Source organism: Pogona vitticeps, chromosome 6 (genome assembly GCF_051106095.1).
Source record: "Pogona vitticeps strain Pit_001003342236 chromosome 6, PviZW2.1, whole genome shotgun sequence".
In the NCBI taxonomy this organism is placed as follows: Eukaryota; Metazoa; Chordata; class Lepidosauria; order Squamata; family Agamidae; genus Pogona; species Pogona vitticeps.
The window spans coordinates 109,686,675-109,707,434 of record NC_135788.1 but is presented as its reverse complement, the minus strand read 5'-3'; the positions used below and the strand labels follow the sequence as shown (position 1 = coordinate 109,707,434).

General features: G+C 43.1%; 2 protein-coding genes and 1 long non-coding RNA gene across 3 annotated transcripts in view; 2 read left to right on the top strand and 1 right to left on the bottom strand.

Annotated features, from left to right (window-relative positions):
• Positions 1-20,760, top strand: part of TMEM238 (transmembrane protein 238) — a 196,677-nt gene that overhangs the window by 127,930 nt on the left and 47,987 nt on the right. The window lies entirely within an intron of this gene.
• LOC140701312 (uncharacterized) lies at positions 136-19,008 on the bottom strand. Its single transcript, XR_012080254.2, has 2 exons — positions 17,954-19,008; positions 136-13,990 (listed from the first exon to the last, which is right to left on the bottom strand). It is a non-coding gene; the product is annotated as an uncharacterized LOC140701312 (long non-coding RNA).
• RPL28 (ribosomal protein L28) lies at positions 154-3,641 on the top strand. Its single transcript, XM_020798980.3, has 5 exons — positions 154-199; positions 1,611-1,702; positions 1,947-2,070; positions 2,991-3,109; positions 3,512-3,641. Exons 2-5 carry the CDS (start codon positions 1,622-1,624, stop codon positions 3,599-3,601), a joined length of 414 nt encoding a protein of 137 aa, XP_020654639.3. The 5' UTR covers positions 154-199; positions 1,611-1,621; the 3' UTR covers positions 3,602-3,641.

The following is a 20,760-nucleotide window of genomic DNA, read 5'->3' as shown; positions in this document are numbered from 1 at the left end:
AATGGTAGACCGGAAGTGCTGTTAGAGACTGCGCGACTTTAGCCGGCATTGTTGAAAAGGCGGCCGAGCGGGTAGTGGGTGGAGTTTGATGAGAGGCGGGGCCTATAAAAGCACTTTACGCCGCTTGGCCCCTCCTTTTCCGTTTCCGGCAGCCGTCGCCCCGAGACGGTAACCGCTAAGGCTCGTGCTTGTCGTGGAGGTAGGCCGCCCACCCGACCGGATTAAGAGACCGAAGGTTGAAGAGAAAGGGGATTTGGGAGAAGGTAGAGCCCAGGAAAGCATGGTTGAGATCTCTCATCTCTCCTTCCATCTGTTGCTGGCGGCCCGGACTTCCGGAAGGGAGAAAAGACCGCAGGCCTCACATGGCGCCTTCGGCATCTTGCTGATTTAATTTGTTTTAAAAGCATTTTTATCTCCCCCCCCCTTTTTTTTTTAAAAAGTCTCAAAATATCTTGCAGATTTTTGTAATTTGACAGGCCTTGCTGTTCGGACATAGTGTGGTTGGTGCTAATTTCAGAAGGTGCTGGAGAGAGAGTGAACTTAAAAAAGTAATAATACAGCCCATAATGTCTTTGCTGAAAAAATAAAAGTCTTGCAGAGTGCTAGGAGGTTTACATGGAAGCAGGTGCATGTGCGTCATTGAAACCTAATGCTGATTTCCTTGGCAGTGATGGGGGACTTTACCAACTGGGGGCAAGATTGAAGTTTTGAGGGTACTTCCATGCAATTTGTAATGAGTGTTTCTTAGATTTGAAATAAGGATGCTAATTTTAAATATTAATCAGTGTGTGTTATATTTATTTATTTATTTATTTATTAGATTTTTACCCCGCCCCTCTAGACAATGTCTACTTGGGGCGGCTTACATGGGTAAAAACTGAGCAGTATAACATGTATAAAATTAACACATTATCAAGATGGCATGGTGTCTATATGGTGCCTGCTACTAAGGTAGAGGTGGTTCTTTTTATGTTAAAAAAAGCTTAGTTTTATATTAAAAATACCCTTGGTTTTGAACATCCTCCAACTCCCATGGTTTTTTCCTACCAGTGGAATGCCTTACGTTTTTGATTGTATCCCTGAAGGAAGGTAGACCCTGATAGATTTATGTTATCCTCTCCTTCGCACTCATACGATGCTAGCTGTGTATTTAACTTCATCTTTACATATACAGTACTTGAGGAAAGAGGTTTAGTGATCGCATTCTATCACAGCCTATTGGCAGGAACTATGGAGTGCAGTCAGACAGCGAATGTTCAGTATATTATCTTGATCATGTGTGTGCTACTGTATCTTAGTACTCCATATGGGCATCATTGGGCGGGGGAAATGTTGGTATCCATGTTAAGTCAAAGTAGCAACATGCTAAAGGAAAGGTAAAGTAGTAAGAATATAAAAAGGTATGTAGTTTGTATTAAGAAGTTTCAATAAAATAGCATAAAGAGGTCTCAGTGGGATAGCTCATAGAATTAGGTATCTGGTTGTGTAGCTAGAGAGTTGGGAGTTTGATTCCCCATCGTGTGTCTCAGGAGAGCTAGTCTTCTGCAGTTGAGTGTGGGTAACACAGAAGAAACATAAATATGAATAACTCTTGGTCATTTTGTGTACAGGATTTTGCACAATGTCTGCCCATCTGCAATGGATGATTGTGCGCAACTGCTCAAGTTTCCTTATCAAGAGGAATAAGCAAACCTACAGCACTGTGAGTCAGACACCCCTTTCTTTTTTAAAGCCTTAATTATTTATGGGTAATTTGCTGAAAATATGACTTTCTTTCTTTCTTTCTGATGGACCATATTTTGCTGAATTGCTAACATCTCATTTGCCTATATACTCTTCTTTTCCTCTTTGAAGTAAATAAGTGCTTTTTCCTAGCCCCGTATTCCTGTTCCAACCCTCTGTGCTCCTTGGAAGTCTGTAGTTACAGTACTCTTGTTTCTTTCAAGGAACCCAACAATCTTAAAGCCCGCAACTCCTTTCGCTACAATGGATTAATCCATCGCAAGACTGTTGGGGTGGAGCCAGCTGCTGATAGGAAGGGCATTGTTGTTGTCCTCAAGAAGCGTGCAGGTGAGTTAGCATGGATCAAAAGATTCTGCTCAAGAGTTTCACAGGGTTTTTTGGACTGTAGACCAACTCTTGAAATGCATCTGAAGAATAGGATGCTCTCTGAAGCCTATGCCAATAAACATTCCTGCAAAATGCTTCATTGTTTTTTCTGTGGACTACTCATGAATGTAATTGTCTCTGTGGAAGTATCTTTGACATTTCTCACATAGGCGCAGAGAAGTTATGTGTAGATAATATCTGTTCAAAGTTAGCGGGATCTAACTTGTGCCAGACTAGGGCCTCAATACCTTTGGTAGATTCTTGTTGCCCACACAGTCCATCAAGTCCAAGTTTTCATATTCCATCCAGCCGTTCTCCTTTGAAAAGCCGTAATCTCAGAAAAACAGATTTTGAGGAATAGAATACAATATGTAAAAATAAGGCCACTCAGCACTTTGGTTCTAGGCCACCAGTCACAAGCTAAAAATCTGCTACGTTTATTGAGAAGCCTTGGTTTTTATTGCTATTATGTCGTAGGGGGGTTAATAATAAAGACCTGCCTTAGTTATTAGGGAGTGTTGTAGGGAGTTCTTGGTGAATGTGCCTGGTTCCTCCTGAGACATTCTTGAGCAAAGATGGGCCACAGTTTTCAAAGACAAATATATGTGTATATTTTAAAAATAAAAATGGTCAGCTTTCTTCCTGGAAGCCTCTAAAAGCAGTAGTTTTTGTATGAGGGGCAGTAGAGACCCCTCATGTTCCCTTCCCCCCAAAAGACAAATCTATATGTGACTGAGCAATTCTCAGTAAGCAAGAAACAGCCATTTTGGACTCTGCAGCCTACAGAGAAGGGAATGGAGGAAAAGGTTTGGCCCTTCATCTTGCTCACTTTGCTCTAGAGTTTTCCTCTCATATGGTCTAATATTTTTCATTTTTTGCAGGCCAGCGGAAGCCAGCCACTTCCTATGAGAAGATCACCATCAACAAAAATGCACGTGCTACTCTTAGCAGCCTCCGCCACATCATCCGCAAGAACAATTACCGCAAGGACCTACGCATGGTAAACTCCGGCTCTCTTTTTTCCCCCCTCGTTCTGGAGTCAGACATCTGATGTTCAGAATCTTACATTGTGACTGCTTGAAGGATGGTAAAGTTATCAAAAAGTGCTCTTATATAAAGTCCCAGGAATTAATCTGTATTACACGGGCTATTAAAAGATGGCAAGGGGTCTTCCATAACAATTGCTGCCCTCTTTTGGAAGTGAAGAAGGACGATGGGTGTGGAGAAGGATGTAACTTGTTTTAATGCTGGCCCTATTTTTGGAGGGTGAATGAGAATTGTACTACTAAGAATCTTATATTAACTCTTCAGGCCAGAAATTGCTGTATAAGATAACTGGGTTGTAATACGTCTCTGGAGCTGCCAGTCCCTTGTGTTCACTATCCTTCTCTCTCCCTCCTAGGCTGCCCTGCGTCGTGCCAGTGCAATCCTTCGCAGCCAGAAGCCAGTGGTGGTGAAGAAGAAGCAGACCAGGGCTACCAAGGCTGCATAATAACTGTTGTCAAATTATCCAATAAAAGTTTAGAACCAGAGTTCTAGATGTTTTAAGTGGTATTAGTAGATCACAGACATTAGGATTTTTTTTCCCTTGGAAAAAAGGAATCCTAGTTTGCGCTTGTTTAAAGCCAAAATCATTACACATTTCTAAAACTGTCTTCATAAAAGTGGTGGTATTTGTTTCAAATAAGGTGGGCAGACAGGAAGGCTACACATTGACCCTGGAAGCCTGTCTCGTGAATTATTTCCTGCAACTTAATGCATTGCAGATTCTTCGATTTCCCATTGTTTCCTCTGCTATTTGCTAAAAACCTTTATGGCTGCTGGTGCTTGATCCTCATGAAATCACAGTAGTTGCCGCTTGCTTTATTACAGGTGTTTTTGTTTTTTTTTTTTTTTTTTTTTTTTGGCTATTAGATAATGGAGTCTGTGTGTATCAAACAAAAGATTTTTCAATGTGGTATAAATATCTCATTTTTAAAATAATCACGAACTAAGTTTTAAAAGCAAGTTTAAAAACAATTGAAAATCTGTAAGTTCAAATTCACCAGTGCTGTAAGGAGATTGCAGGTTGCACACTCTAAATGCAGAAGATGAGCAAAGAACCCAGACAGCATCTTGTAAAAAAAAATGTTCTGGCTGAAATCCTGTTGCTGAGCTCCACCTTTTTTGCTACAGATAAAATACTTCCTTTTTTTGATGTTACGGTGTGCACAGCTCACATGCAGTGAGACACAGTCACATGCACCCAGTAGTGAAAAAGGAAGTCTTTAATCAGCAGTCTGCCACTGATGATGATCTCATTCCCATTATACAGGCAACTGGAGTTTGGCTTGTCTGATCTTTATTCAGGCAGCTACTTGTGCTCCTCTCCTGCTGTGAATGGCAGGACTTAACAAGAATAGCTACTGCCTTAAGCATGCCTTGCCTGATTTCTAAAGCTAAGTAGGGGTCAGGTCTGGTTAATATTTGAATGGAGGACCATCATGGATGAATCCTTGAAAAGAAGGAAATGTTCTCCGGGATAGGCAGTATTGTGTTGGATGTACCAAAGGTGTGATTCCGTATAAGCTGCTTATGTTTCTGCTTCCTAAGGTCAGTGGATAAGGGGAACAGGAAGGAACTACACTGTAAATCAAGGAAGTGTACTCTTAACATTAAATGTAAGATGAAAGGGAACATAGTTATGGAAACACTGTACCTCAGTTTCATTCTCTTTGGGTGTGCAATCCTTCCCTGCTACTTGCCCAGCATTGATGGCAGCTCCTACTAAAAGAAGTTGCCCATCTCTAGTTTACAGCATAAGCTTGGGTTTTCCTTTGATTCTAATTCGTTGAAATGGTTGTTTCCATTAAATAATTAGGCATTTTCCCCAGTCCCTCACTAAGATTTTTTGTGGACACCAAAGAGTACATGTACACCACCAAGACTATTACCATAGTCTGTGGTGGTTGGAAGAGACAAAAGACAGGTGCAGAATAAGCATTGCAAGTGGCTGTGTCATCACATGTAGGTGAAGAACGTGGTATTCCTGGTTGTTTAGTTGTTAAGTCATGTCTGGCTCTTCGTGACCCCATGGACCCAGAGCATGCCGGACCCTCCTGTCTTCCAGTGCCTCCTGGAGTTGGATCAAATTCATGTTGGTCGCTTCGGTGACAATGTCCAACAATCTCATCCTCTGTCTTCCCTTCTCTTGCCTTCACACTTTCCCAACATCAGGGTCTTTTCCAGGGAGTCTTCTCATGAGATGGCCAAAGTATTGGAGCCTCAGCTTCAGGATCTGTCCTTCCAGTGAGCACTCAGGGTGTATTTCCTTCAAAATAGATAGGTTTGTTCTCCTTGCAGTCCAGGGGACTCTCAAGAGCCTCCTCCAGCACCACAATTCAAAAGCATCAATTCTTCGGCAGTCAACCTTCTTTATGGTCCAGCTCTCACTTCCATACATCGCTATTGGAAAAACCATAGCTTTGACTATGCATACCTTTGTCAACAAGGTGATATCTCTGCTTTTTAAGATGCTATCTAGATTTGTCATTGCTTTCCTCCCAAGAAGTGGGCATCTTTTAATTTCATGGCTGCTGTCACCATCTGCAGTGATCATGGAGCCCAAGAAGTTAAAATCTATCACTGCCTCCATATCTTCCCCTTCTATTTGCCAGGATGTGATGGGACCGGTGGCCATGATCTTAGTTTTTTTGATGTGGAGCTTCAGATGGTTTTTTGCACTCTCCTCTTTCACCCTCATTAAGAGGTTCTTTTAGTTGTCCTCACTTTCTGCCATCACAGTGGTATCATCTGCATATCTGAGGTTGCTGATACAGTATTTCTTCCGGCAGTCTTAATTCCGGCTTGGGATTCCTCCAGTCCTGCCTTTCGTATGATGTATTCTGCATATAAGTTAAATAAGCAGGGGGGACAATATATAGCCTTGTCGTACTCCTTTCCGAATTTTGAAACAAACAGTTGTTCCATGTCCAGTTCTAACTGTTGCTTCCTGTATAGATTTCTCAGGAGATAGATAAGGTGGTCAGGCACTCCCATTTCTTTTAAGGACTTGCCATAGTTTGTTGTGGTCCACACAGTCAAAGGCTTTTGCGTAGTGAATGAAGCAGAAGTACTGTAGATGTTTTTCTGGAACTCTCTGGCTTTCTCCATAATCCAGCACATGTTAGCAATTTGTTCTCTAGATCCTCTGCTCTTTTGAAATCCAGCTTGTACTTCTGGGAGTTCTCAATCCACATACTGCTGAAGCCTACCTTGTAGGATTTTGAGCATAATCTTGCTAGCGTGTGAAATGTGTGCAATTGTACGGTAGTTGGAGCATTCTTTGGCAGTGCCCTTTGGGATTGGGATGTAGACTGATCTTTTCCAATCCTCTGGCCAGTGCTGAGTTTTCCAAACTTGCTGGCATATTGAGTGTAGCACCTTAACAGCATCATCTTTTAAGATTTTAAACAGTTGAACTGGAATGCCATCACCTCCACTGGCCTTGTTGTTAGCCATGCTTTCTAAGGTCCACTTGACTTCACTCTCCAGGATGTCTGGCTCAAGGTCAGCAACTACACTATCTGGGTTGTCCAGGACATCCAGATCTTTCTGGTATAATTCCTCTGTGTATTCTTACCACTTCTTCTTGATATCTTCTGCTTCTTTGAGGTCCCTACCATTGTTGTCCTTTATCATGTCCATCTTTGCACAAAATGTTCCTTTAATAGATCCAATTTTCTTGAACAGATCTTTGGTTTTTCCCTTTCTGTTATTTTCCTCTGTTTCTTTGCCCTGTATTTAAGAAGGCCCTCTTGTCTCTCCTTGCTATTTCTGTAACTTTCCCTGTCTCCCTTGCATTTAGTTTCCCTTCTCTGCTATTGGCAAGGCCTCATTGGACAGTCACTTTGCTTTCTTGCATTTCCTTTTCTTTGGGATGGTTTTTGTTGCTGCCTCCTGTACAATGTTACAAGCCTCCATCCCTAGTTCTCCAGGCACTCTGTCCACCAAATCTTGTTCCTTAAATCTGTTGTTCACTTCCACTGTGTATTCATAAGGGATTTGGCTTAGTATAGGCCTGACACGGTGGCCTTGATCCACAAAAGCTTGTGTATTGTATGATTTTTTTTCATCATCTATAAATGTTTTGCATTTGTATTAAAGCATTGTCTCCCAAAATCTCTGCATTAAGGAAACACAAGAGTACCTGTGCAGTGTCTTGACTGTGCCATGTGGAGGCGCTTGTCATCTTTAAGATGCTGCAGAATTTTGATAGCACTGGAATTCTCAAACGTTCTGTCCCTTTGGAATTCAATAGGAAATTCTGTCCACTGTCATTGTTTGTGTGGGGTGTGCAAATGTGCTCACAATACCTGTTTGGTAATTTCTGCAACCAACAGGTGGCACTTAAGAGCTGAGGAAGATCTGCGAAGTGGTTACATGCCATAGGTTTTGTCCCTTCCTGTCCTTTCCATTGGCTTTGTACACACACTACCTGTTACTCATCACTAGGTCAGAGAGTTTGACAGGCCACTTACCTACCACCTTTACGCTGGGGCAAGTCCCAAGACCTCTGCAGTGTGTAGCGTAAGCCCCTTGAACAAGTCTGACCTTAAAAGAACACTTTTACCCAGTACTTTGCAAGCACAGACACATGGGCTTTGTGATTCCTTAGAACTCACAACAGCTCAGTTAGGTAGGACTCTTAAAAATAGCTAGTTTGTGGCCCTCTCCACCTGGATTTAGCCAGACCCTGCTGTTCAAGAGACGAGTCCTTTTGTAAGAATCTTTATAATTTTTATTAGAAAAATAGAGTTTCATAGAATCAGTTTATATTGCTCATGCTTTAGCATAAAGAACATATTCAAAGTTTATTACAGTTAAATAAAATAACTAATCCCCATTAAAATAATAAACAATACTAAGGTGGGCTAGCCCCACCTCCTTTCTCTTCGTTTGCATTCTCTCTCTTTCAAGCCACATACTCAAACCATCAAGTTCTTTCTCCCATCATGGAGTTGAAATCCAGAACATAACTTCTTTCACATAACCCATTGTCCATTTTCTACACTCTCTAACTCCTTCCTTCTTGACAATTCTGGCTGTTAACCAATTAGCCTCAAGGGACTGTAACACCTTCCTCCCCCCCTTAATTCCCATGAAAGTCCAGGTGTTTTATCTCTTCTCCAATTAGCTCGGAATGTTGAGTCTTCTACAGGCCCCTTGATTTGACCTTCAGCTCTATCTCAAACCATGCTGTACCAATCTTCAGGAAAACATTCTCAAAGCACTTATAAAAACACATTCCAATGCCTCTCAAATCCTCTTCGCACAGAACCTGTCTGACTCCATCTTACATTTCTCTGACTACATATCCCATCATCATGACAATCACCATCACTCTTCTTGACATTCTTCTGTATGAAGGACCTCCAGATGTCTGTTGTCTCATGGCTTCCAAGCTGAAGCAAGAAGCACGGTGGCCAGATGCATTCAAATCTGTCATGGCAGCAGAAGTGGCAGTGCTATTTTTCTTGATGTGCCCTTCTTCCCAGCAATGGGCATTTTTCTTCCTGTTCTCATAATTATTGATGCATAGAGAAATGCACCTCTTGATTGGTGTCATCTCATGTTGACAAATGCAACCACTGTCAACTACTCAATTACAAATGCACTTTGTGCCTCTGTGAGGCAGGAGGATGCTGTGTTAACTTGGTTCCAAGTACAGTGGGGTCTCTACTTAAGAACGTCCCTACTTAAGAACAATCCAACTTAAGAACAGCTCCATTTGCTAAATTTTGCTTCTACTTGAGAACAGAAATCCAAGATAAGAACAGGAAAAAAACCTTTCCTGCTCTTTTTTTAACCTTAGGTCATCTTAGGTTAAAAAAAGTTCTCCCCCTAGTGGTAGAGTACGTATTAACCAGCTTTGCATTAGTTCCTATGGGAACTAATGCTTCAATGTACGAACGCACCTCTACATAACAAAAAAACAGCCAGAACGGATTAATTGGTTTTCAGTCCATTCCTATGGGAAATTTTGCTTCAACTTAAGAACGTTTCAACTTAAGAACACCATTCCAAAATGGATTAAGTTCTGAAGTAGAGGTTCCACTGTAGTTTCTATGGACGGAAAAGAGCAGATACGGATTAAATGGTTTTCAATGCATTCCTATGGAAAATGCAGATTCAACATAAGAACTTTTCAACTTGAGAACCACCTTCCAATACGGATTAAGTTCTTAAGTAGAGACCCCACTGTATCCAAAACTCAGAGTTTTGAATCTTCAGAGAGTATTAAGTCCTGGGAAGAAGGTATAAAGTTTCTTTTCCAAACATGACTACGGGGGGGGGGGGGGGGACACTTCCCTTGGGATCTAGCAAATTCACCTCTCCACTTGGTAGTTGGAGAAGCCAATGTGGGATTTAATGAAATAGACTTTACTTGTTTTGTTTCCTAGGGAAGAATAACACACTGCATTTGTGTTCCATTCTTCAAATAGTATAGGAGGATGTTGAGGCCTGAAGTGGGGGCTGCACTCAGAAATAAGTTGACGCCTTTGGTGAACAAATTGTGGAAGGGAGAGGACTAAGGCAGGCTAGAAAATGAAACTGGGCGTTTGTAGGCTTTCCCCAGTTTTATTGTTACTGCCTTGCGTTTAGGTTTTGAGAAGAAGGCAAAGTAGAAATCTTAACAAAGATGCTAGGGGTGGGCAGAAGTTGGATCCTGATTTATTGGCAGATCTCTGGGCAGATGTCCAATTCTGTTTAATAATAGCAATAAAACAAGCCACCCACCTTTGCTGCCTGACCTGAACATTTGGTGGCAAGCACAATGTGGATTTTTATGAAGGACAGTGAGTTCAGTTCTTTCTGGTACTCGTATCAAATTCCTGTTGCCCGAGGCTCCGACTGCTAGGTCTTAGGGTCCCAATAAAAAGCAAAATGCATTCCACAAGCCTGCTTTATCAATGAGGTCCAATGGGGTTATAGATACCTGGGGTAGGTGGGAGGGGGGGCAAAGGAGTAATGCCTCCAGAGTGAAAAAAAACTTGCTTCATTCCTATATCATGTGCCTTCCTCTTAAAAGCTATGACGTTATGTCACACACCAGCAGTTGGAAGGACTAGATCTCTTCCAAAATCTTGAGCCCGATGAAACAAATGGCTCTTCTGTCTCTCTCCTTCCCTGCAAACCTGCCCCCCCCCATCACTATCTTTGTTAGATCCCTGTGTTGCCATCTGAGCCAAAGAAAGTTGATCTAGTGTCTCTGCGGGGTGTTGGCAGACCTCCGGTTGACCTCAGGTGGCTATTTGAAGACCCAGACGGAAAGTACCTTCTGATCTTTTCCTTGCACTGCCTTCTTCTCTCCAATTCTGGCATCATAATTGACCCGGCAGCCAAGTGGGAATGGAGCACGTTCCTTTCCCCAGGAGCAGTCTGTACTGTAGTGTGTTTTTTAAAAATGTGTTTACACATGTGTAGTGTTTGTGTTAAAGATGGCTGTATATATAAAACAAAATTCATTTATAATCTGCCATCTCTCGGAGGAGTTAAGGGTGCTATCTATGACTTTCTATAGGATGTTGCTTCCACCCGAGTGCTTCAAAGTAGTACTACAACAGTCCTGCAAGGTAGAACAGGCTGACAGTGTGCAACTGGTTTCACATATGCTCTTTTTGGAGCAGTCAGGCTTTGGGGTCTGAAATCATGCTTTTCCGGGTGATTTGCCAAGATGGGGTGAACTTATACCACAGCTTCCTTTATCCTGTTGCCTGACAGAAGGAACTTGCTACCACAGCTTCCTGGGGATGCTAGGAGTAGTAGTTGAAAATGTTAAAACATCTGTACACCTCTATTATACGCGTCTATTAAGCCTGTTAAATTAAGTGGGGTAACTGCTGGCTAAAAGGACGTGGTGGCGCTGCTGGTTAAACTGCAGAAGCATCTGTGCTGCAGGGTCAGAAGACCAGCAGTCATAAGATCGAATCCACACAACGGAGTGAGCTCCTGTCACTTGTTCCAGCTCCTGCCAACCTAGCAGTTCAAAAGCATGCAAATGCGAGTAGATAAATAGGTACCACCACGGTGGGTAGGTACAGTAACAGTGTTCCATGTCTAGTCTCCCTGGCCACATGACCACAGAAACAGTCTACGGACAAACGCTGGCTCTACGGCTTAGAAACAGGGACGAGCACCACCCCCTAAAGTCAGACACGACTGGACTAAATGTCAAGGGGAACCTTTACCTAACTGCTGGGTAACTAAATTACTAAATTATGGGTAACTGCTAAATGGCATTGATTGGCATGTGGGGAAGCATCCATGAATGTATGTTACATGCAATGTACAGTAAATACAAGGAAAACAAGATGATACAATATTGCATCTTAGTAAGCTGTTAGAATTTCATGTTAAGACCAGAACCTGAAACGTTTACTTTTTTTTTTTTTTTTTTTTTTTTTGGATCATAACCCCAAGAGCCTCCCAGTCAGGCTGGCCTTTCTGTCTGGGCATTCTGGGAGCAAAAACGCAAAAGAGTAAAGTTTTCACTCTCTGATCAGGATGGAGGGACAAGAAGGAAGGGGGTGTGTGCATACACACACTTGCTTATTTCTGATTTCCTTTGACTGGCTGTAAGTGGAGTCCCACTCATATCTAGGGAGTGTGATCATTCTCAGGAAACCGGGTCTTGCTCTCGGAACAATGCCTTGACCTAGGAGTGGCACCATGGCCTGGAGAGATAAGCCCAGTCTGTTTATATATGGGCACCAAGATGGTGGAGATTGAGCCAAGCCTGGAGAGAATTGTGTGCAGCCGTGTTCATTGTCCAGGGACTAAGAACTGGAAGGTCCTCCTTGCTGAGTGGGTAGGGGCCACAGCTACTCTGCAAGGTTTAAGCGCTGGTTTCAAAAGCATCAGAGAAATTGGGAACTGGTGGATCCTGCAGAGAGGGGGCAAGGGCAAGACATGCTTAGTTACTCCAGTTTTTTCAGGAGGGAATCCTTGCACATAGAAATCTACTATTATGCTGTCAATACAGCTGGCCTATTGTGCTCACTATACTGAGGACTGCATCTCCCTGAAACCCTGCGTAATGCTATAATTTGGCCTATTTTGCTTAGTGCATCCTATAAACTTAACCTCCAGTGTAGGTTATATGGGGTTTCCCTGTAACTTGGCGCTTCTCCTGCATGCCAACGCATGGGCCATGCAGCTCAACTAAAAAACATGGAATACAGTACTGTAGATGGTTTGCTCAGCGCCTACAAACTAGGTATATAATCAACTAGTTTTGCATCTCTGGATGTGCAACCTGGTAACACCACATTACCTGGTTTTCCAAGCTTGCAGTCTAAATTTTGGGGCTTTGCTATCTCCCACCACCACCGCTGCCCCATGTGTGTTTTTGGAGTCCCCAGGACTCCCACAACCTTTCTTTTTGTTATAAAAAGCCAAACAGCCATTCCTGGAGACCTTCAAGAGTGCCAACTGCCTTTTAAATGGGCCACAGCCTTATCCTCTCATACACTTGTACCAACAAAATTACATCCAGAAAAAAATATGACGTCTTAAAACCTAACTGTGAACTTTTTGTGGCTACATCCACTTTTTGTGGCTACATCCATAATCCGCCAGGAGGAGTTTTGGAACTTTCGATTCCATCCAAACTCACCCCAACAACATCTCAGGTTTTGCAGTAAGTGACATTGTTTATCTGTTACTGTATTTGTTTATAGCATTTATACACAGTCCTTCAGCTGGAAAGGTTTTCAACGGTGACTTACATATCAGTAATAATAAACAAGAAAAGACAGGCCTTGCCCTAAGGTTTTACAGTCTGAAAAGACAATGGCACAAAGAAAATAAGAAGCTGCAGACATAAGCTCCCAGTGTCACAAGAGGACAGGTGTAGCTAGCCTGTTGCAGGAAGTACAATGAAAGTGCCCCATGGCATTTTAAAGGCTAACAGATTTCATCTGGCAGGAGATTAAGAGGTGAGCTACAATCTTCATAAGCATATGTGAAGAAAAATGTGTTGCTTTAAAGGGGCCAGGAGAGGCGTTGTTATTTTCAGTGTTAGGAGGTTCCTTAGCCTGCTGGAATATTTGATGGACCTTTGCTGGGTGAAGCAAAGCTAGGCAGACCGATGGTGATCCTGCTTTCTTTCCATCTCCTTCAGCCTGATGGAATTACGACAAAGTCTTCCCCCAAATCTGTCACGTCTGATTGCCTCACAAACAGCTAGATATTCCCAGAGAAGATGGTGAAGCAGATTGACTGCTGGAAGGGAACCCTGAGCTAATATTTCTTCAGAAAATAGTCTGCCATTTGGTTCAAATGGAAAAGCAATTGGCCATGAATCCTGGACTCGAGAAACACTCCTTTCGATGGAAATCTGAGGATGAATTCTGGAAAACTTGCCTTGGATAAAGCCTTCTAGGTTGGGCCCTTAATTTGAAGGAAAATATGTCCCAAACGGACAGGAAACTGTGGACACGGAGACCCTCACACGACGGCTTTCTTTCCTTCTGTCTCGCTCACCAACAGGGTCCAGCTGCCACACCGCTTCCTTTTCCTGTACTGTTGCCACGCACAGCTGATGGCCACCCCAAGGACTCCGATTCCCAGCAAAAGCCACCCTATAATAGACAGCACAGAGCCAGGAGGGTCGTGGGCGCAGGCTACACCGGTGGCTGCCAGGCCAAGGATACTCAGCACCAGTCCAAAGGGAAGCAGGCAATCTCGGCATGACGCCTCCACTCCCCCTGTGGTGGTGCTGATGAGGCGGGGGTCCAGGCGCGCGGCGGTGCGCTCTAGGGAAACTTCTTCTTTTTCCATGTTCACTGTTACACGATCGTAAGGCATGGTAGGCAGGAGGGCAATGGTGGTTCCCAATCTGGGGAGGGAAAACAAAGGAAGAGGGCAGAGAAGGCGAAAGAAACCTGGATCGCTGTACTGTATTCAAGAGAGCTAGCCTAGAGTCTCAAGGAAAAAGAATAAGAATTGAAAGCTGAATAGCGTTCAAGTTCAGGATATCTGGGGCTGGGCATTTGCCAAGGCCCACATGTGGCCATAGCTGTTACCTTCCTCTTTACCACCACTCTTGATTCTCTTCCTCCTAACTGCTGTCTCTTGCTCACCTGCCTTTTCTATCTGGTGAAAGGAGGCAAAATGAATGAACCATGATACTGAGGTAAAGATGGAGCAGCTCTGGCAATCCTGGCCTTTCTTGCTTTCCAGCTCCCCAGCAAGCCAGCAGGCAATTATGAATACAGTGGACCCTCGACTTACAGACGGCTCGACTTACAGACTTTTCGAGTTACAGACTTCTCTGGCTGCAAAATTTAGATTCAACTTGCAGCCAGAGAATCGACTTACAGACCAGAAAAAAACCAAAATGGAATAAAAATAGAATAAAAACCAGTGGTTATGGGATTAATCGGTTTTCAGAGCATTGTAGGTCAATGGAGATTCGACTTACAGACTTTTCGACTTGCAGCCACCATTCCAATACGGATTAATTCCTTAAGTAGAGGGTCCACTGTAATCCCTCAAGAAGGGGAGTAGAGGGTGAAGTGTGGCCTTCCAGCTGCTGCTAGATTGCACCTCTTGTCAGTGCCAGCCAACAAAGCCCACAGTGAAGAATACTGGGAGTTGCAGTTCAACAACATTTATTTTATTTATTTATTTATTGCATTTATATGCCGCCCATCTAGACATAGTCTACTCTTAAGGGTCATACCTCACTGGGTCCTTGAGAAAGAAACAAAGTTTGAAAGTGATCAGGCTAGAGAGAGATAAGGTATGGGTGAAGAAGAAACACCTCCCCCCTCCAGAGTTTTCCATATGTACAGTATTCAATTTCACTTGCAATCATATTCAGCCCAAGGATGAGAGAATGTAACCCAACACATCTGGATGCTGCCAGGTTGGAAAACATTGTTGTACAGTATTGAATCCATTTCCACCACACTCATCACTGCCCATCTTCAATGCTGTCTATCTAACCACCCAAGCATTTTAGACTTTTCCTCAAGTGCTGCAGGTAAAGAAGCTTTTATCTATTTCAGAAGTCTATTTGCAAAAAAGGCAAAAAAAAAAAAAAAAGACATTACTATCAGAAACTAGAAAGGCACAGGGTTTGGAGAGAATGGTGTGTGGCAGAATTTGCTCTACTTTGCCAGAAGAGAGCTTTGAGTTCTATAATTAAGATAATCCTTTTTGCTCAGAGAACAACCTAACTCTTGGTGAAGGCTCTTGTGTTCCGAGTACTTATTCTAATGGGGAAACCAAGAAGGGGTGTTTTCACTGGCATTACAGCTGGGTGATTGGATTTGTCTGCCTGGATAATTGGCAACCAAACAAGACCTTCTCCATTTTGTTTCATGCATGGCTCAGCAGCCATCATTCTTCAAGAGCTGCATTTGTATTAGAAGGGAATTGGTTGATCTGTCAGGGGTCATGTGTTGGGGTTGGACTGGAGTGAAAGAAACAGAGGTATGAGAGGGCGTGTGTCCAGCTAAGCAGCAAAACGTACCTTTTAAAAAAAAATTCTTTGCCCCCAACACATTTTTTTCTCTTGTTGGGCTAATCTTAATGTATAGAGCTCAACAGGTTTAACTGTTTTTAATCTAAATGCCATGTAATTCATCAACAGACCCCGCCATGCTTAACAGCCTTGAACAGCAGTTAAGTGTGCAGGTATTAGAAGGTGATCCACTCTCCAGGGGTCAATGGCTGCGGTTAATGTTCGTTAAGCGGCTGCAGTCGAAGTGAGAGGCTGACGAGGATAGAAGTACTGAAGTGAATGAATCAAGTCCAAGAATTTTGAACACAGACAATGCAGAAGGCTACGATGCTTCAGTCATATAATGAGAGATGAAGCAAACCAATTGTTACAGCTGATCATTCGAGAAATAAGAAGTAGGGGGGAAAGTGCAAGGAGGGAGAAAAAAAACATGCATTTGCCAAAGAACTTGAGTTGTCTGCATGCAGCACAACGTCCCTGTTTAGAGCTGCTGCAGCCAAAGTCATGATAGCCAAGATGATTTCCACCTTCTAGAAAGGGAGCAAGAAGAAGAAGAAGAACAGAGTTAGAGAGCTACCTTTTCTCTTTGAAAGTACAGCTCAGGCACCCTGCAGACGGAACCAGCAGGCGAACCTCTTTTTAGTGAGAAGATGCAATGAGCTGTGCTGAGGCCTTCTTTCACCCTCAAAATCTGCTTATAAAACTTGATATTGATACCTGGATATAATTAAGATCAGTATCAGGATTGACGAAGCCTCACATATTTAACCAAAGGGAAGACATTAGCGAGTAATTTGGAGTTTATTTTGTATCACATCTGACAATATGCATATGAATCCCTAAACATCCAGATTTAGTTACGTGTAGTTGGACTGGTGGAAGGGAGCTCCATCCTCTCTTAAAACCATCTACCCTTTTGTTACACAAGTTACAGTCCTGTCAACGTTTCTTGTATTTTAATGTATTTTTGAAGGCTTTCACACCGGGATCTGATGGTTGTTGTGGGTTTTTCAGGTTCTTTGGCCGTGTTCTGAAGGTTGTTCTTCCTGACGTTTCGCCAGTCTCTGTGGCTGGCATCTTCAGAGGACTGGAGTAGGAATTCTGTCCATGCTCTGCTGCTGTTTGTTGGATAGTTGAGTATTTATAGCTGTGGGAACAGCTTTTGTCTTTTTTTCTTGTATTTTATTTCTCTCTGACCTGATTGCCAACTACAAACTCAATCCCACCCATGGATACTGTATATAGACCTGAAATCCCACCTTGTCAATCCCATGATCACTCCCAGACTGTAAAATGGTCTTCCAGTGAAGGAAAGGCTGGTCCCCTGGTTTAAGGAGGGAGAGACATTTCCTCCTGTCACAATAGATGCTTCCACCTGGTATCTGAATATTCCTCCTTTCTTTCTCAATTCCCCCATCACAACTGATCCTATTCAGCAGGATCCTCAGTACCCATGCAGTATTTGAGGGGGATACCTGGAGGAGCTGGCTGAGGGAGAACGAAGGAAGGAAGGGAAGAAGCATCTGGTACACGTACCTAAATCTGGCTTCTGCTTTGTGTATGCCTACTGAAGATGAGTAGGGGATATTCTATATTGCTGTCATGATAAACAGTGCTAAACCATTCTGTCCTGCCTGTTGCTTTGTATATGTATGTTGCTCTCAGCAGTGGATATGCCTTAAGGCATATCTCAACTGGACAGCTCAGTGGGTTAAATATGTGCCTGAGGTTCAAATCCCTACTGTCCCTCCAGGGAGAAGAACCAGCCTGGGTGGCCTTGGGCAAGCTGCCCAGTCCTAGGATGCCCTCAGAAGAGGGGAATAGTAAACCACTTCTGAGTAATCTACCTAGAAAACCCTGAAAAGAGTCACCATAAATCAGAATAGACTTAATGGTGCACAATTATTATTTATTATTAAGGAGCATAAGTTAGGAGCTTTTTCACTGAAGTAAATATAAAATAACATTATGCATTTATTTATTCAAATGATATATAAGCCATCATTCAAGAATATACAACAACCTTTAAAGTCACAAACATAATAAACAATTATTTTAAAAGTAATATGAATAAAAGATAAAATTAGCCATTAAAATCATATAACATCAAAAACTCACTGGCACCCAATTAATTAACTGTCTCAGTTACAGGTCCAGATAAGAAGGTGAATCAACTGTTACAAAAGGAAGGCAGTCCAAACCTTCATAATTCTAATGTCATTCTCACAGTTTTTCATAGGGTTAAAAATATATTCTCCCATTCAAGGGGATCTGACTGAATGGTCCAACTCCATTTCCCTCAGAAAAATCTGTTTCCATTCCTTTTCTTACCTCAATTAAAATTTCCAATGTGGTATTCCCTCTTTTAAAAAGTATTATTTCCCCATTCCTTCTGGGTCTTAGGGTTGGTGACGATTCGCTTTTCTGCCCTCCTGTGCACGCCTCGAAGTCAGTCTTTCTGCACTGCTGGCCAGTCTCACGGCTGCTAGGGATCCTGAATTTTGTTCCCACCTCCACCCCCCCATTTATATGTCAATCAATGCTGAGACAAGGATGATGGAATGATAAGAAAGCAATTAAGGAGTTCCTGTAACTTCATGGGCACCAGAGAAACTTGGAGCCAGTATACAGAGCATGTACGCTGTGTATTGTATGCTTCAGGTACACACCCAGCCAAACAGAAAATGCTGTAAATAAATGGGCAAAATCCACAGAAGAAACTTTAAGGCGCATATATAAATATTTATATTGACATTCTCCTAGCAAGCTTTCACTAATTTTCCACCATGCAGTTTAAAAGCCTGTGCTTTCAGATAGCAGTTGGTAAAATCAGGACCTCATGATGGTTTCTACCTACCATGAGTCTAGCACTTGTAAACAGGGATAAGGGATTATGGGAGGTATCACCCAAAATCTGGAGGGATCATGTATTGCATATCTGCTCTAGAAGATACTCCTTTGGTTGGTGTCAGAACCAGTGGGGTTAGACCCAGTGAGTGTAGAAGACCCACTGAAATCCATGGGACTTGTTATTCAAGGCCAGCTGAAATCGTACTGATTTCAGTGCTTCTCCTCTTAGTATGATATAAATTGGATTATGCCCACAGTCCACAGTGTCCCACGAGCTGGCCAGAGATCTGAACTTGAGCATATGGTTTGTATGGAGAAGGTTCCCAGGTCTAATTCTGGCATCTCTAGTTAAAGGGATCAAGCAGCAGGTGGTGGGAGAGGACTGTCTTTGTCTGAACCCTTGCCTGGAGGGTGGACAATTCTAGGTGAGATTGCCAAATGACCTGACTTGAAATAAGACATCTCCCTAAGTTCCTAACCTCTGCGAGTAATTGGGTGGGTGTGGGGGAAAACAGAGGGAAAAGATGTAAGAATGAAAGCCAGAAAATAAGATGTGTGTCAGGGTGAGAATGCATATGTGTGTGTATGTGTGTGTGTGTGAGAGAGAGAACATGAGTGTGCAAATTAATAAATCTGTGTTTTCTGAGTGAGAGAACAAACAGTGTTGAGAAAGAAGTTCATTATTTGTTATCTGTTAGATTTACATCTTGTGAAGGTGTAGGTCAGAGTGTGCCGTCCTCAGAAGAGAAAGACCCGAAGGAGGAGAGTGGTTGCGCAGAGGGGATCTTAGTGGAAATAGAACAAGAGGAAGACTCACTGAGGAGACCTACGGAAGTGTGCTTGGTTGATGAGGGAGGAGCTGAACTGGACTTGATCATGTGGGAGGAGGTGAAAGGGGAAGGAAGAAACGCGGGGGAGTTCAGTTGGTTGGGAGAGGGCGAGCTGGGAAGATGTATGAATAGAAGTGTACAGACCGACTGGATAACGGATGAGAGAGGCCAGGCTGACCTTGCTCAAGGCTTCCCGAATTTACAGAAAGGTGGAGGATTGCTACCAGAGCCTCTTCCTCCTAGCGGACGCGGTCGTGTTTATGAGCCCTTAGAATGGAGGGTCTTGGTTTTCCCAGTGAACTACCCTGGTGGGGGCAGGAGGGTCATCTGCCCGGGCCTAGAATTCCAGCAGAAGCCCCCAGAGGGGTATTGGGCCCGACATCCCTGCTGTGGGACCATATGTGCCGTGCGGAGTGCCCCACTTCGACCGTTAACGGATCGCGAGCGATTCGGCCCAGCTCCCTGGTAAGGGAAGAGTTAAACCCAACTGTTGTAAAAGCTAAGAGGTATACTGTGTTAACCGATGAAGTGTTGAAGGATCCGTTTGATCCCGTGGAGTTGAGTGTGCATTCAAATAAAGCTGTTAATTTGGAAGAAATGGACTCCCCTCCTTGTCTCTTTCCCGCCTTTACCACCCAACCCCCCCCCCCCACGCTGAAGACGGACCTTGTCACAACATCTCATTTTTTCCTCCAGTGAACTCAGCACAACTATTTGGTTACCCTCGCAACATTAATCATACAAAAAGTGTGTCCAGTAAATCACCCAGAAAGATTTATGGCTCCGGGGGACAAGAACCCCAGTTCATCACACTAATCCCTGCACTACACTAGTTCACCTGGAGTGATGAACATTTCTATATTATTGAGAAAAGAGAAACAGATTATTTTAGAGCTCTGCATGAATAGTTTACCACGTAATCTCTATATTCAAACTCTTACGTCTGATGAGGTGGACGTGGTCCAGGAAAGCTTACATTAAAATATAGCACTTAGTCTTTAAGGTGCCACAACATTTTTTGTTGTCGTTACTTTTATTTTGTTTCATGTTTCTTGTTGAAAAGATTGAGAATGTGTATCTGCAAGGAAAGGCACCATGCCAGAGTTCAGGTCCTGAATTTTGGAGTCTTGCATGGTTCTTTCTTCATCCCACTGAGGAGCAGGTTGCAAACAAAAGTTTTATGTCTTGTGAATCTATATCTGGGACATGGAAATGGCACATGGGAAGTACTGACAGGACCTTCAAAACCATCCTGAGGTGTTAGTCAGTATACTGGAGACTGAAGACAGTGAAATGGTCAAGGATGACTGGAGTACAAGGCTGATGCGGAAACTTCAAGTGGTGCAGAATGCGGCGGCCAGACTCCTTAGTGGAATGAGAAAATACCAGCATATTTCTCCTACTCTGGCCAAGCTGCATTGGCTGTCCATTCGTTTCCGCATTGACTTCAAAGTTTTA

Excerpts from the sequence above, each read along its gene's own strand:
- RPL28 (XM_020798980.3), top strand. The coding sequence starts at position 1,622 with ATGTCTGCCCATCTGCAATGGATGATTGTGCGCAACTGCTCAAGTTTC. Across the intron at positions 1,703-1,946 it reads ATAAGCAAACCTACAGCACT|GAACCCAACAATCTTAAAGC; the intron begins GTGAGTCAGACA and ends GTTTCTTTCAAG. Across the intron at positions 3,110-3,511 it reads ACCGCAAGGACCTACGCATG|GCTGCCCTGCGTCGTGCCAG; the intron begins GTAAACTCCGGC and ends TCTCCCTCCTAG.